Source organism: Ictidomys tridecemlineatus, chromosome 6, assembly GCF_052094955.1.
Source record: "Ictidomys tridecemlineatus isolate mIctTri1 chromosome 6, mIctTri1.hap1, whole genome shotgun sequence".
Classification (NCBI taxonomy): Eukaryota; Metazoa; Chordata; class Mammalia; order Rodentia; family Sciuridae; genus Ictidomys; species Ictidomys tridecemlineatus.
Genome location: NC_135482.1, coordinates 125,247,844 through 125,265,367, shown reverse-complemented (window position 1 = coordinate 125,265,367; position 17,524 = coordinate 125,247,844). Strand labels below are relative to the sequence as shown.

Below are 17,524 nucleotides of genomic sequence, written 5' to 3'. Positions count from 1 at the left end.
CTCCAGAATAAACCTTTTCCTGTAACACTAAAATACTTAATTCAGTGTCTTAAGCTTCTATAAAGAGTGGCCAGAACTAAAGCCTCCATAGACGCGGTCAGACAGCAGTCTTCCAGAATCTGATACAGGCCTTAAAAAGATTAAGCTATAATTTGTTGGCCTCTGTATAATTTAGAATAACTTAACATATGCCTAGAAATCAGGCTAGTCTTGCAGAATTCTCTATAATAAACTATAAAGAAATTTCATAAACTGTCTCTCTTTGGGGTTGTAATAAAAGGAAAGCTAGGACTGAAGGTTGGATATTTGGGTTAGTACCGGTGGTTTCCTTCCACTTAGTTCTGTGACCTTGAGTAACTTTCCACAAATCTCAGTTTGTCTGAGTATTATCAAATGGGTATTTAAAATCGAAATCTACCTTCTCAGGGATGTTAAGATGATTAAGTGAAAGGACATTATAATCTGGAAGCACTGTATACCTGCCAGGGTTTTGTGTCTTATAGAATCTGGTTTTGTAAAGGATGTTTTTGAAGTTTTCTGCCACTGAAAACTGCACTTTTAAATTGTAATTATATGGGGAAGCATACATTTTGAGTCAGAAAATTTTTCGATAGAGTCGATTATTTGGGGACCAAGCATATAGCTCTTTTGAAAGACTCAGTTATATTTAAATAACAATTATATACAGGCAACAACAATGTGTCACAGGAAGGAAGGGACAGCTTTTATCAAGAAGCTATATTGGTTTGCTTTTGCTTTTGCTTTTTTTTTTTTTTTTCCTTAATGTTTGAACCTGGATAAGGTCATGCTTTCTCAGAAAATTTTAAACAATGAGAACTAGAAAGTCACTTTTATTCTATTAAGCCTTTCCAAACTAAAGATATTTTTCTTTCCTATATACAATAAAGTGATTTTTGTGATCATTTTCATGCAAACAATTTGTATAACAAGAGCCAGCATTTAAATACTGTGTCTGTGTAGCTGTCTCCAGGCACAGATTAAGAATGTGGGGCTTGAAGATGTTTAGCCATTCTGTCATTCTTTGACATGAGTGGACAAGGTTTGGATGGAGCCTGGAAGTAGCATTTTCCAGAAGGTGCTGCATATAAATGTGGAAGTGTATGTACAGTATATCTGTGTGTGTGTGTGTGTGTGTGTATATATATATATATATATATATATATATATACACTCATTATAACTGGTGGATTTTTTAGCTATGTCTCCATGTGCAAATTAGTTTATTTTAAAATGCTACATTATTATCAACATAAGGCAGTTGGAATGGAGATGACTCTCAAGATTAATTAAAAGAGATCAACTATTCAAGAGACTACAATAAACGTGTCTAAATTGGAGAAAGATTAGTTTGGAAGCAGACAGAGGAGTTACCCAAGAGAGTGCTATTGGCTTTCTGCCTGCAAGCCTCTGGTGGGTGTGAGCACAGGAGAGAAAGGCTGGGCCCGCAAGAGAAGGATATTAAAACTGAAAAACAAAGATGAACCCTCAGCTCCTGAAGAATGTTTGCTTCTGATCCCTGTAGGCTAAACAAAGTCCCCCCAAGAAAATGTGCTGAGTTATAAAATCAAAACCGTAGAAAACTCGAACATATGCACCTCAAAGGACGAGATGTCCTAGCTAAACTTATGTAGTCCTGAGTTTCTGCTCTCTGAGCCATGTGGGGCTCCTAGACATGGAGGAGAATCTTGCACGGCCTCACTCCTGCTCTAAGGTGCTACATAGTGGCCCAAATGCCAGCCCAGCATCCCACAGCTACCCAGCTCAGAGTGGCAGGGCATCTCTGTGATAGCACTTGGCACTGAGACCAGAAGGCTCCACCCTTGAGGGAAACTTCTTAGCGTGCGTGCGTGTCCACCTAAGAGAGGGTGGCATGAGAGCATGCTTTCCCCAACACCTCCATTTACCTCTGGAGCAGAGATTGTTCCCTGACTCCAGGGAGTTGCATGGGGAAAGAAGGCCTAGCTCCCTATGATAGGCTGCAGGACGGACAGCGGAAACAGCCTGGAGGATTAGTCTCAAAGGTGGTGCTCCCCAGAGTTAACAGTAGAACCCACCCTCTGGGATGACTGAAGGTACTGAAAACAACACAGAAATCACTGGCCTCGGCCGCTGCCTCTAAAAACTCTGTTTTAGTCAACTTTTTCACCACTGTGAGTAAAGGATCTGACCAGAACAATCATGGAGGAGAAAAGGCTTATTTGGTGGCTCACAGTTTCAGAGGTCTCAGTCCATGGACAACCGGCTCCACTGCTCGGGGCCCAGGGAAGCAGCTTACATGGTGGTCAGGAAGCAGAGAGAGACCCCACTCTCCAGATACAAAATATAGACCTCATGGCCCTATCCCCCATGAACCACATCCTCCAGCCACACCCCACCTGCCTCCAATTACAACTCGATTAATCCCTTCAGGGATTAATTCACTGATCAGGCTAAGGCTAGAACCCATCATTTTTCCTCCAAACCTTCTGGCATTGTCTCACATGTGAGCTTTTGGGAGACACTCCATCTAAACTCTTATTATTATTACTCAGGCCAATCTCATTGTATCAAGTTTACCCCAAATCCCTGCTATTTTGCTGCTGCTTCTCCCACCTGGGACCACAAAAGAAGCAAGAGTCCAGAGAGAAGCACCCAATATACTTACTTCTCCAGTGACCCATGAAGAGAGGGGAATCCTTGAGTTTGTAAACTCCCATGTAACATAGCAGGGATTGCAACAACTGATAGATGTCCCATAAGCAGGATTTCCATTCCTGTCCCCACCCCAAATACACACACAGATCTGCCACCTAAATTCTCTTTATACCACATGACCATGACGATGGTTCTCAACACCATGAACTTTAAAACCAACACCCAGTACCTCCAGACCTCTGACTTAATTGGTTTCCCATGATTTCTAATGTGTAGCCAGAGTGGAGAACCATAAGTCAGTTTGCCTATCAGATGCTTAACTACCAAAAGGTATAGGTGACAGCAGGCTTATCAGTTCCCATGTCAGGGGATCCCAGCTGAGAAACCAGCATTGATCCAGTCTGTGAGCAGTACACACATAACTTAATTACTACTGCTGGGTCCTACGTCCTAAATTTTCATCCTTTTTCAGCATCACCAACCTGAAGACCAAGCTTCCAGCGCATGAAGCTTTGGGAGTCAAATTCACCATATTCAAACCACAGTAATAGAAGAACTGAGGTAGAAAACTGAGCCATGCCATATCCCCCTCCAGGTGTTTACTACCAAGATCCACCCTTCTCCCAACAGAACAGAACAGTTATTTTCCTTATGCTGGGCAATGTCTGTCTATGTAGCCATACTGGAACAAAAAGGTAGTATGGATTTAAAAAAAAAACACAGAAACTTTAAGGAAAATCTTACTTCCCATCATTAGCTACCTGTAGAACCTGGAGCAACTCACCTACCCTCCTGTACCTCAGTTACCTCTATCTGTAAAAATGATATCCACAAGGCAAGATGATCCAGAAATGTGAATACCATGTATATAAAATGGTCACGGACCATGATGCTTAATAATGGCACCAGCATTGCTGTAAGGAGAAGTGAGAAGACCCAAGTAGAGCACTTGTTCATATGCTGGGCACAGTAGTAGCTGCTCAGAAAACACTCATTTTCATCTCCTTTACTCTTTATTCATTTATCTAGCATTCATTCTAAAACAGGCTACTAAGTCACATTTGCCTCATTTGGTAATTTAGGATTTATACTTTAGGATCTAAGTTTTAGGTCTTTGTTTTGATTTCCATTACATTTGGCAGTTTTAAAATAATCATTTCAACTTCTCAGACTATTCATAGACCCTTATTAATTCATCCAGCATAAAACTATACCTTAAAATCCATGCTGTGGGCTGGGATTGTAGCTCAGTGGTGGATAACTTGCCTCACATGTATGAGGCACTGGGTTTGATTCTCAGCATGACATACAAATAAATAAAATAAAGGCATTGTGTCCATCTACAACTAAAATATAAAATATTTTTAAAAAAATCTATGCTATTGCAAACTTGATAAATACACTGCTCATCACTCCATTTGTTTAAAAAAATGACTTTAAACCCTTAAAAAAATATTGTGCATTTCCATGCCATATCATACATTATATAACATACTTTCCATTTGCAGTGAATGTAAAGCTGGTTAGTCTAAAATAATTGGCTACATTTTCAAGGTCAAATATCTCGATCCCCAGTTAGATTATAAGCTTCTGGAAGCCACAGATAAGTTTGTATGCATTCCTTCCTTCCATAAAATAGGTACTCAATAAACTTTTATTGAACCAAGTGAGCCAAGTACATATAATCAACCAATTGCCACTGAATTGTCATCAATTTGGTAGTAAAACCAACCCTCAGTTTCCTCCAATGGTTTTCCCTCTTCTGTCTGCCTTTTGTGAGAATAGTGTTTACAACTTGCTCCTGAACCCCTGGACTTCTCAAACCATAGAAACAGTCCTTGTTTCTATCTAGTGGTAATAACAGTCTGATCTGCTAGGATGCTCATCTTATATACCTATTAGCCAATCTGCACTCACTTTACCTAGTCTTTCCAGGAACAATCCCATCTAGAACATCTTTGCAAAAACAAACCACCATTTTCACAAAATGATTGCCAAATTTTCCAACACTCACTTTATCAGGATGGATTCAAAATCTAATTATTCCTGGTTAAAAGGCTTCTTGAGATTGATAATTTATAAGCAAGTGATTATTACAATTTAATGATTCTCAAATCTGCCAGGAGTATAAAATGAGTATAAAATGTCACAGTGATTTGGAGGTAAGTATATATGTTTCTCATGGACAAAACAAATTCATTCCATAGTTTCCTGTGACATAACTTTGGGAATAAATAAGATGATGTGTGCAGCACTTTCGTCTCTGAGACACTGAGAAACATGGAGGTCATCTCCATCGGGACCTATAAGTGATAGACAGCATGTTTTATTCGCCTCCCAGAATTTAAAATCCTTTGTATTTTCTGTTCTGATAAGACCCACTTTCAACACAAGTGGATATTTTTCAATGAGTCAAAGATGGCACCTTAAAAAATGGAAGCCTTGACACCATCTCAATTCTGTCCATTTAAACACATTGTTCCCGTACTTGACCTACAACTTCTCCTTTGGGTGCCATGATGACACAAGCATTTTGCTTTTCACACCTGAGTTTTAACAATTACTACCAAGGACACATCAACCAGAGAGGGAACTCACAGAGTATGAATGCACACTATGTCTTATTTGAAGTGGTTGCATGGTCCATCAGCCTATTTAGTCGTCTCTCTACCAGTTCTCCTTTTAATTAATAGACTTGTGAATAACCATAACTGCCTTGTGGGACATACCAAACACTAAACAGATGACTAAGTTGCAGCAAGCAATCTGCTCAACACGGAGTGCCTTAATTTAAGCCATACGTGGTGAAAAACGAAAGCATTGCAAGCATGCTGCGGCTCAATGTATAGCTTTTGGTCTGTTTCAAGTTATATAAGTCCCTGGCGTACAGAAAGTAACATTCATAAAAGGGAAAGCAGTGGTTCTGATTTATTGCCACCTGTTAGCATGACTCTGACCTGCTTGAACAGGGCAGGCATCATGGTGCAGGAGAACAGGGCTTAGAGTTGGGCAGGAGCTGAGGTCTGGCGGGCCAAGGGAGCATTAGATGGTGGCTGGACCACAGCCCCTGGGAAGGCTTCCTACTGCATGCCAGCAAGCAGGTAACTGCAGATGCCTGTCACAGGGTGGGCAGCCGCGAATGTGCCACCACTGTCATCTGGCCCAGTTTATGGACAAAACCCATCTCCTGGGGGCTGCAGGGAGGGGTGGGGGTGGCGGGTCCTTCATTAGAACCTGGCCGGAGGGCAGCTCAGATCTGTAAAGGACAGCTGTCTAATTGGATTTGCTTGTGTGTACTGTCTTAGCTTTTAAAATGGGAATAGGCTACCCAGCCTTTCTAATTAGATTGTTAAACATAATAGCTGAATAGCACAGCAGTCAAGAATTTGCCCTTCCCTTTGTGAGCGCAAAATAGGGCTCAGAAAAGATTCAGGATTTTTCCAGCCCATTTCCCCCATCATTGTATCTGATGGTAATGAGACGAAGTTTATTTCTTTTTAAAAGCTCCCAAAGGAGCACAGGCCAGGTTGAAGTTCAAACTAAATGTCAAAACACACACACAGGCAATACAGTAGCAAACTTCTGTTTCCCTTTGGCCCCTTGTTTCCCCTAATTGGTGCCTTGTTGGTAGTCTCTACTGAAAGACCAAGAATGGAAGGGGATTGGAAATTGAATTGCCCTGTCACCCCTCAAGGTGGTCTCCAGACCTGGGTTGAGAGAATCAGAGGAACAGGGTGGGAAAAAAAAAATCCCTCGTGAGGACTCTGCGTCCAGTCTCCAGACGCTCCTAGGAAGCAGCAGGAAGTGGAAAGAAAACTGGGGGATAAAAGAGAAGGAAAGAACAGGAAAAGAAGAGAATGTAAGTAGAGGGAGATTAAAGTCAGGAGATGTCATTCCAGCCTGCGGTGCTGCAGCTGTGAAGCCATTCCCATCACAAATGACATCTTCCCTGAGGGGCCAGGGTTCTCCAAGATTCGGTCCTGGTCTCCTTTGTGGCTCATGGTTGTCTCATCCCTCGGTGCATCATCCAGGGAACCTTTATCAGACACATGGCATGATTCAGGCTTGGTATGGAGAGGATGAACCCATACAATTTTCTTTATGTAAAAAAGAAATACCTTACACATCCGTTTCCCCTTTTTTTCCTCATCCTTTAGCCTGTCAAGTCCTGGCAGGTGGCAACCGTATCTCCTGGAGCCATCAGAGCAGTCCCCCACCTGACATCCGAAACGCCACCGTGGCCTCCATCACAGACTGAGTTGCCTTGCTCCTTACCAAATGCAGGGTAAGAAGGGTTTCTTCTTTTCTGAGACATATATGCCAACACTGTGTCCCCAGAGCCCCACTAGCTCGTAGATGCTGCAACAATAAAAATAAAAAATAATAAAGAAATAAATTAAGGACTCTCTTCTCAAATGCACTCAGGAAAGCAAGGCGTGAACCCAGCGTGACACGGTGCAGATGACCCAAACATCATCTTTGCCATTTTTATTCTCTTTCCACATCCTCCTGGAAAAATGACTCCTTGACTTTCAAGAATTCTACATAATAAAAGCAGGCAACATAGGACTCAAAACCACCTTATAGTTTCAGAAAATATAAATGAATGAATAAACGAATGGATAAACGAGGAATTGCCCACCTTTCTGAAGCACTCGTACTGTCAGCCTGTCCTCCTCCCCTTGCTGATGTGAATGCCCTCCTTCTCTGATTGTGATCTTGAAAAATCTTTGCCAAGATTCATCAGTGACTCGAGAACTCAGCTCTATTTATAGTCCTTTGTTCCCCACATGGAGTTCAAACATTCTGTCTGTGCTTTGGGTTTGTGCTGTTCTTTTGCTGGGATACACCCTGCCCACAAGGAGCCCTTGGCTCAGGACTTGCAAACTCATAGTCCTTGATTTTCATAAGGTCTGTACATTCATTCATTCTTTAAATATTGAATTCCAGTCCCTGGAGCCGGGAAAATGTTCTCTGGATTGCCGCAAGCCTGCCTGCCCACTGTGTGTGGGATTTGATCCCTTCTCACAGTCAGTTTACCTGTCCGGTCCCGAGAACAGTGATGTTTGGGACGCAGTTTTTTCTCCATCATCAAGTACTTCTGTCTGAATATATCCCAAGGCAGATTTACCTTCCCACATCATGTGAGTCTACCCTCCACACACAATAACTCCTCCCTCACAGCAATTCACAGAAAATGTGCATTTGTCAGTCCTCATCATTGTTTTGTAACTTTCCTTACTATTCATTTCTTGGGACTGGAGAGGTGGTAGCTCCACACATGCTTAGTAGGCAGGAAGCCCTGGGTTTCATCTCCAGCACCAAAAATACCAAAGCAAAACAAAACACACTTCTTAGGTTCCGCGCCCACACCTGTAATCCCAGCGGCTCTGGGGGCCGAGGCAGGAGGATGGAGAGCTCAAAGCCAGCCTCAGCAAAAGCAAGGCTGCTAAGCAACTCAGTGAGACCCTGTCTCTAAATAAAATACAGAATAGGGCTGGGAATGTGGCTCAGTGGTTGAGTGCCCCTGAGTTCAATCCCCAGTACAAAAAAAAAAAAAAAAACACGTCTTTGAAATGTGGCTTGGACTTTATTTCCTACAAACTTTACATAGAGAAAGGGTGTAAGAGGAAAAGATGAAGGAAGTGATTCACTAGAATGGAGGTCTATCACAGCAGGAGAGCCATCCTGTGCCTCCCTGTGCTTTTTGTCTCCCAGCATTGTTGTGTGTCTCCTTCGGGTTATGGAAGCTGGATCTGCGTGGGACTGGATCTACTTATGTGCAAGGTTCTACATGATGCCTGTGTAGAATAAATGATTACTATGAAGAACATTTTTCTGCCATGACGAGAATAAATAACTATGTATAAAAATTGCGTAAAGGAGTTAGAATGATCTTTTCCTTATAGCTTACAAATTTTTGACAATCGAACCATAAAATTGGCACAGACCCTGACCCCAGCTCTAAACCTTTGAATCAAAGAGCTCTGCGCCTGCAATGACACTTGTGCAAAAGTACAGTTGTGCAGCCAAGGAAAACCCAAATATTGGCTTTGTTTTGAAATGAGAGCCCCTTCTGCATTCTGAGGCCGTGTGATGTTTCTCATTCCATTCTTCATTCTGCACACATGAGTGACTTTCAGTCGGCATTCATGGAAACAGTTTTAAAAGGTCCTGAAACTGAGAAGTGGATTATGTCAAGGACTAAAATTACTTGAGAACGTTTTGGTCATATGCTTTTTGGAGTATGATCAATTTGACACATGTGTCCATAACGATATGAAGATGTGTGTGTCCCTATTCCCGTGATCACACACAGGGTGTGAAAGGAATGAAGTTTCTCCCCATGCTCTCTCTCATGTTTTATTTAGTTTAGGACAGGTGTTGCAAATAGTGACTGAAATATTACTAGAAATGCTCCATGACACTCACATTCCTAGCAATCCTGTACTTTCCTTCCAAAAGCTTATTGACAGCTGATTTAGCTCCTTGAATTTCTCAGAAAATAACTTTCCATCTATATGTTAATGTATTGTTCTTATTTTGCAAAGATAAGTATCAGACAGTGTGGCTCTGTGTAACAAATGGGAGCTGGGACAGGGGGCTTTCTAAAGGGCGGGGGGGATGCGGATAAATCTTTCCTTAGGTTTATCCCACTTCTTGGCCCAATTCTGGAATAAGTTCCAGAAAAATACTAATGAAATTAAAATGCCATGTGATGAAGTTGGTTTCTAATGATTCAAAGTCGTATTTTCCCTACATTTCATTTCATTTCAAAAGTAAAATCGAAAGAAAAAAATTAAGGGCTAAAGTCTCAAGGATTGCTCTCTCTTAGAAACCTAGCCAGGTATGACATCCAGACTTTTAGCTAGTCTAATGGAAAAATGCTGGGAATACCTGAATTGCTTGATTCAGTCATTACCATCAGAGAAAAATGCTGTTATGTGAAGGGGAAAACAACACTAAACTAAACCTCTATTACCCTTTCCTATCCCTTATTACTACAAATTGTATATTCAACAACCTGCACCAAGACTGGAAAAGACAGGAAAGTGTGCAGGTGAACTCTGTGCCACTGAAGACATCTGAAGAAGACAAAGAGAATCCTAGCTGGACTGGCCTATTTCTGTCTCCTCTCCAACAGCCCGGCTTTGATCTTTCAGTGTTGCAAATGCTGTTATGGTTTGGATATTGTTTGAGTGTATACCCCGAGGGTTTGTGTGCTGCAGAAACGTTGTCCTCAGTGTGGCAATGTAGGGAGGGGGGTGAGACCCTTATGGGGTGGGACCTAGTGAAAGTTGGTTGGGTCATTGGGTTCTGCCTCAGAAGGGATTAAGGTGGTTCTCATGGACTCTGAGTTGGTTCTTTAGAGAGTGAGCTGTTATCAAAAAGCCCTTTCCCATACTCTGTCTTCCTGCCTCACCCTCTTACACGAATTTCTACTATTGCGATGCCATCTCCCATGAGGTTCTCACCAGAGGCAAGCAGATGCCATGCCCTTGAACTTCCAGAACTCCCTCGCCTCCTTTATAAAAGTCCCAAACTCAGGCATTTTTTATAGTGATGGAAAATGGACTAATAGAGATGCCACAGGATAATGTTCTCCAATCCAAAAGCAACTCCTCCCTACAAGCAAAATAGGCACAAGAGTCACAATGTCATGTGACATAGCAAATTACTGGCAGCAATATGTCTTCCACAGAGAAGACACCAGGACTTCAGAGTTTTGACTTTTAGCCTATAAAAAAACGTGGAGGATCAGAGGATAACACAAGCAAAGGCAAAGTGCTAAAGCCTGGAGCAGCCTTAAGAACCATCAAAAATTCGTTTGAAATCAATTGAAAGGGTAATCAACAATGCTGTTCATTCATGCTAGATGATTTCTGCCAGTAGGAGTGCTGTCATTATCCTGATCCATCTCATCTCAGGCTCTAGATTGGTTCCCCCTAGAACAGAAAGTGTGCATTTTGTATGCATTACAGGGTCCCAGCAAAATACAGCCCATAAGCTAGGAATGTTTTTTTTTACATCTTTAAAAGATCTGGGGAAACAAATCAAAAGAAGAATTACTTGTGACATGGAAGATTGCAAGAAATTCAGATTTTAGACTTCCCGGAGCATAGGCATGCCCATTTGTGCACATGTATGTAGTCTAGGTCTGATTTATGCTACAACGCCAGAATGGAGGAGTGGTGACAGAGACCCAAAGAGAAACAAACTGTAATATATTTATTACCTTGCCCCTTACAGAAAAAAAGTTTGCAACCCCTAGGGTATGTGACTGCCAAACCACTGGTGAGGATTCCAACATGTTTTAGATTGTGGAACCATGCTAAGTGGCTTGATTTGAATTCCACATAGGGCCCCATCAACACTGAATGACCATCTTCCCAACCTGTCTGCATAGGTATTAAACAAAACACAGAAGTAATCTGTTACTTTTGCAAACAATTCTGCCAGGAAATAACAACAGTTCAAAAGCTGAAATAAACACTATTAGCACACGCGAAATAAATGTAATGAAGTATTCAGGAAAGCTTAAACTTTGGCTATTGGTGAATTAAAGAAAATTATGTAACTCCCGAAAGAAAGTTATGAGTGCCTTTATCGGTTATAGAAAGTTGTACTGTACTGTTGAGATTCAGGACAGAAATTTTTATGTGAGTATATGTTACTGCAGCTAAGAGAAGATGTGTTTATTCTGAGTGTTTTGGTGGGATACCTCTGTGTACAATGATGGTTAAGTCCCCGATGACAAATGCAATTTAGTATTCATTCATTCGTAACATAGTTAATTTACTCATTTATTCATTCAGCAAATATTTATTAAGTATGGATAACAGATGAACTAGTAAGCAAACAGGTTAGTCAATGGAAGGAAATAGACGCATAAGCGAAATAAAACAAAAATACAAATATTCCTAAATAGAAAAGAAGGCCACAAGTATAAAACACCAGAATCAAGTTTTCGTTTCTTTTGTCTGTTTAACAATTAGCCCCCACGGCCTATCTTCCCAGGGCCAGGAAAAACTGTCAGTCAATGTCGACCCAAGAACAGCGCCACTGAGAATTTGATAGCTCTAGGAGTACTTCAGAACTTACAGCAAACATACCTGCAGAAATCTAGAGTGGGGGAGACTGAAGAGATGTTCCCTCCCCCAGGCCACCCCATCACCAAGTACCCCTTCAATCCAGCACAGGAAATATATATATATATATATTTTTCCACTTAGCAGCTGTTGGCATACAGAATACGCAGCCTAAACTAGGCCTCAGGAGAAAAGTCGTGCTGGATCTTTATTCATGGTATGTGGTTAAACATGTTTTCGTGTTGTCAAAGATTAAATAATTAGGAGAACATGGTCAAGATCAAAAGGCAGCACCATGTCACAGGCAATTAGGAGGCTGCTGCAGCTGGGACAGCGAGGGATCCCTGCTGGTGTGGTACCTGCCCTAGCCAACCATGTGGGCTCAATATGAAGCCTAGATGGGGTGCTTCAGAACTTTTCATTTAAATCTCATTAAGAGGGTCACGATCCCATAAACACAAAAATAATAGTAAAATTGGTGTTAAGGTAGTCACGAAATAAAAGGGAGGAGAGAAAAAGAAAGTCCCAGGCTTATTAATTAGCAATCTTTCCTCAAAGAAGTCCTAATAGAAATGTTCCACATATCTTAAAACAGATCCCAACCTGATAGATTTGTAAAATAAGCTTGCTCATCAGGTCTGTATATCCTCATCAAGAAAGAAATACGTCGATAAATCAAGCGAGTTCCCCCCGGGGGTCCCTACATTGTCATAGCCTCATGAAGTAGATATCTTTGGGTGACCCTACCTGTTGCCTAATTTTATGGATATGGATTTATGCTTTGAAATATGAACCAGGAACATCTCACCTGAAATTCTCCCCTCCTTCATAGCATGACGGAAGTTCCATTTAAATGATATGGAAACCACAAGACTAAGTCGAAAATTAAAGTTGTAAAAATGATGTAGTCTCAAACCTGTAAAGGTTTAACCAAGGTTTAAATATCTTGTGTGGTCTGATCTGGCCACCAAATAGTTCCAATCTCCTAGACTTCAAATGACTTTCACTTTCAGGGTGCTTGGGGGGGTGGGTGGGGCTCTGCCATGGGAATCCAGCGACTACTGAGAGCAGGAAGTGAATAGAATGACTAAGAGCCCCAGGATCCACCCAGTCCACACACACACAGGTTCATCCTGGACATGGCTCAGCTCAAGAAGTCACAGAATCAAGCAGCTATTTTCTTCTGCCTTATTTCTCTCCATAAAGCTTCAGTTTTTTTCCAATGTCCAGATGGCTACCGGGCGTAAGAAAATACCTAGAGACTCCCAGACCTGGTTATCCATGCCTCTCAGTCCTATCTACAGACTCGGATGTTCCCATGGACTTTGGCAGAACCTCATCTTTCCCTCTTCAGCATCTTCCTTCCAGCATCTCTCTGGACTGGAAATCAGAGATATCTACTTCAAAAACACTGTAGCCTACTACTTGTATTATCTCCAGGGTGGCTTTGATCCTGGCACTATCTGGAGCTCCTTCCAGACCATCATTTAGAAGACAAATAGCCACACAGCAAAGGGTGGCCTCTGCCCAAGCCCAGTGTCTTATGGCCTTGGACTATACCACCACTTCTCCCGCCCACCAGATATAGCAGGAGGCTCTTACAGTCCTGAGAAATGCCTTTCAGTCCTTGCCTTAGACTCAAGCAACTGCCATGTTCATGTCTCTGCAGGGCTCCAGAATGCCTGTGCCTCTCTAGACAGTGGCAGTGCCCCTAGCTGCCCTGTGCCCACCTCTGTCCTCTCCTCCTCTTTGCCTTAAACCCAACACACCACAACAATGCCCTCCCTTGCAGGCCTCCCAATCAGACGGGCTGTGTTTCCCAGGTTGCCTTTCTTCTGCAGAGATGTGTGAACCACTAGGAGTGGAGCGTTTCTCCTTCCTCCAGGTGTGTACCCACCCCAGGGTACTGGGCCCCAAAGGGACCTCCTAACAGATATGATAGACCTCACTACCCTCAGTTCTATTGTGGAGGGTCTCCTTCCTACTGGCTACTCTCCGGGGGCCCACCATCCTGCGTGGGGGCTCTTTTTCCTGATACCCTGCAATTCTGTACCTGGAGCACAGACACAAAGCCTGGCCCCAGCTCTCAGTTGTAACTCCCTCACCTGATGAGTTTTAGGTATTGGAGCATGGGTTTGAGATGATGACAAACTTTGTATATATTATCTGTGTGACATAATCAGTGACAATGCTAGTGTTGTTGCCTTGAGCTGCAAACCTTTACGCAATGGTACCTGATGGGAAGAAGGAGCAGCTGTACCAGGCAGAGATGCAGTGCATGCTCACATCCACCTCAGGATGCCCTCCAGAGTGCAGGAAAAGCACTTTAAAAAAAGAGTTTTATTATTATACATAGTAGTTGGGTTTGTCCCAACAAACTCATACATGCATGGAAATCAATTTCTGTTCATGATCCCCCTTTCCTTCCCTTTCCTCCTGCCCCCAGCCCCGTTCTCCTTCCCTCTACTCTACTAGACTTCCTTTCACTCACTTATTAATTAATATTTGATTGGTTCTTTATGCTGTCCTATATCTTTCCCTCTTCCTTCCCTTTATTTTACTCTAGCTTCTGCATATGAGAAGAAAATTCAACCTCTGAGTTTCAGAGTTTGGCTGATTTCACTAGCATTATATTCTCCATTTTCATTCATTTACCCACAAATGCCACAATTTCATTCTGTTTTATGGCTGAGTAAAACTCCAGTATATACATATACCACAATTTCTTAATCCATTCATCTGCTGATGAACATCTGGGTTGATTCCATAATTTAGCTATTGTAAATTGTTCCACTATAAACATTTATGTAGTTGTATCACTGTAGTCTGCCAAATTGAAATCTTTGTGGAAAATACCATTGAGTGGGATAGCTGGGTCGTATGGTGGTTTCATCCCTAGTCTTTTGAGTATTCTCCAATCTACTTTCAAAAGTGGTTGTACTAGTCTTGCAGCCCCACCAACAATGTATAAATATTTCTTTCCCCCCACAACCTCGCCATCATTTATTGTTGTTCAGATTCTTGATCATTGCCATTCTGACTAAAGTTCGATGAAGTCTCAGTGTAGTTTTCATTTGCATGGGAAATGCCCTTCTAAAGGAGCATTTGACTACTACAGTTTGCTAACTCAAATGGTATGGGGCTAAAAGCAATCCCATCTAATGAAGAATTCAAGGAACTGAGGATGTGTAGAACAGTAAAGTAAAGGGGAAACATGCTTTGGCTTTCATAGTGGAAAGGGCGTCCAGCCAAAGAAGGGCTTGCCCAGTTCTGTGCTGTGCTGATGGGAATCCAGACCAAGTACCCAGAGATCCCCAGAATGTCAAATGCAAATAATCATCCAAGCTTTATACCTCTCCCTCCACACTTCCTCTTCCACTTCTATTTTATATTCTTTCTAAATATAGGGGTGCTCAAGAAGGGATGGTGACCTAGTGAGGTAGTGACCGCTCTTCAACTGGGACTGCTCAGGTAGGGTGGAACCATGCTCTCCAGTGGTACACAGGAAACATGCTTGAATTAGATGGGAGCCTGAACTGGAAACCTCTGCTATTTCTTCAAAAGCCCAGATCCTATGACCAGGGTCATCTTAACAGAATGAACACCCTGAACCAGCATGGGCCAAATGATTTTATATGCCTTCTTTTTCAATTTTTCTCATAGAAAAATTAAAGACAAAAAGAAGGAAATAGACCACTAACACAATTATTAGGAATAAACACTATTGATGATATATATATGTTTATTATGTTCATATTCGTACATACATTTATAGTAAATACACATATGTATAGTGTATATATACACTATGTATCTATAATACACATAATTTTGCTTTAACATATACATGTATGTGTATAATATCTATACATGTACATGTATTATATTACATCAATGTTATAGTAATATATAGTAATTATGCATATTATATATGTACATATACATAATAATAATGTTATTATGCATTGTATACACACATATACCTAGTAAAAATACATATAATCAATAATGTTTATATTTCCCTATTTTTCAATCATGGCAAATTTTGCTAATTATGTTTTCTGACACCACCCCCCCTTTTCCCCTTGCAGAAGTTTTCTTCTTAACTTGTATGTACTGACATTTATTATGTGTTATTTTTTTTTTGATGCTATAGGTATTCCTTGGAGATCTCACAGCATAAATGGGGTGCTCTACTGGCAAGAAGGCAGCTGAGGAATTTCCAAATGAATTTCCAAATGAAATGAGGTCAAGGGGCCACGGAACTCTGCAATTCAAGCATGGAAAGGAGCCACAAACATGGGCAGTCTGGCTCCGCCCACCACCCGATGTGCTAAAGGTGTGTTGAACCTTTAGTAAGTAGTGACATTAACTAAACACTATTTTTGCATAGACCCCACATCTGAAACTCCGGTTATGCCCATCAGAGGTAGAGGGGTACACCAGCAGAAGAGACACAAGCAAATCAAGCATGAGGAGGCCATATTGCTGGGCAGGTAGGTGTGTAAAGGAAAATTCTTTAAAGCCTTTAACAGGAAGGAGGGTCACTTTGCTCCCAGCTCTGCGTGTCTCCCATCCTGGGCAGAAGAGCAGGCCGGGGAGAGAAAAGATAATCTCTGTGCAAAGAGCAGATCCCTCTCAGCCTTCCTTCTACCCTGTCCCATGAAGGTGTCACTCTCTAAAGCTCCTTGGGGGAGGAAGCTCATTCTTCACTAAATTCTTAAGAGTCTGCAACTTCTCTCTCTCTCTCTCTCTCTCTCTCTCTCTCTCTCTCTCTCTCTCTCTCTCTCTCAGTGAGAGGCAAGAGTTCAGTGGGAGAATCAGAGAAGCCTTGGCTCCCTGGAGGGTTGCCAGGTTTAGTCAAGTGGATGGCCCCCAGCTGGCCCGCCCAGCCCCTGTGGAATTTTCTGGGGGCTTGCTCGGGCACCGGCTTTCAACTCTGCTTCCGAAGTTCGTCTGAACAATGGAAACAATTCCTTTCCATGATTAAAATCTTCCACCCTCTAAAATTAGTCCCAGGAAATTAGAACACCCGTAATTGTAGGAGGCTACACAATCCCCGCAATTTAAAGTGGAGTCATTTACGGAAAACACCAAAGCAAAGTCCTCAGAAGACATTTCCTCAGTAGTTTTTGTCCTATAACTTGAGGCCACTAAAGGGTCATCAAATCTCAATGGCTCTCAGTCCCCCAGTTATTAAGTCCATTCCAGTGAAGAGATAACACGGAATTGTTCCCCAAGAGGAGCTGTGACACGCTGGCCTTTCTTTGTTCAAGGAGAGGGGGGTTGATGTAGATATACTCTCTGTGTGAGATCAGAGATTTAAGAATTCAAGATTCTGCCCTTTTAAGTTTTCTTTTTTTTAGTATTTTCTCAAATCACAAATAGAAAAACCAGAATCATAAGTTTTCCTGTCCAATTTTAAAACCTGATAACAAAAGAGCGTTGTAGAACAGAGACATGCCTGTACTTCAATCTACTAACAGACATCACCAGTCAGCTTCACTAATAAGCCAAAGGAAAGCGACTGTGCATTTTGCCTTTACTTTTCTAGAATGATCCACATTTTTCTTCTGTGTGCCTTTCCTGGCTCAAGAAAAGGGGTGGGGGCACTAGAGAGAAATTGCTGAGAGCTTAAAAAATACAGATGACTGAACCTTGGAACTAGGTGATGCCATTAGGGAGCCCAAATGAGCTTGTGCACATTTAGGCTCAGTCACAGCAGTGGAGCTGAGGCTGGACAAGAGGAATAAGGGGTCAATCTCCACTTCCTCGCTTGG

The 17,524-nt window shown here is 41.9% G+C and overlaps 1 protein-coding gene across 2 annotated transcripts in view; it reads left to right on the top strand.

Annotated features, from left to right (window-relative positions):
• LOC144365029 (uncharacterized) overlaps positions 1-16,240 on the top strand; it is a 124,165-nt gene extending 107,925 nt beyond the window's left edge. Inside the window, exons 4-5 of one of the 2 annotated variants that reach the window (XM_078015747.1) lie at positions 6,813-6,940; positions 15,901-16,240. In XM_078015747.1, coding sequence (XP_077871873.1) covers positions 6,813-6,940; positions 15,901-15,991 — 219 coding nt within the window. In that variant the 3' untranslated portion in view covers positions 15,992-16,240. The remainder of the gene's footprint in view (positions 1-6,812; positions 6,941-15,900) is intronic. The other variant, XM_078015749.1, reaches the window with a different exon arrangement.
• Positions 16,241-17,524: the final 1,284 nt, after the last annotated feature.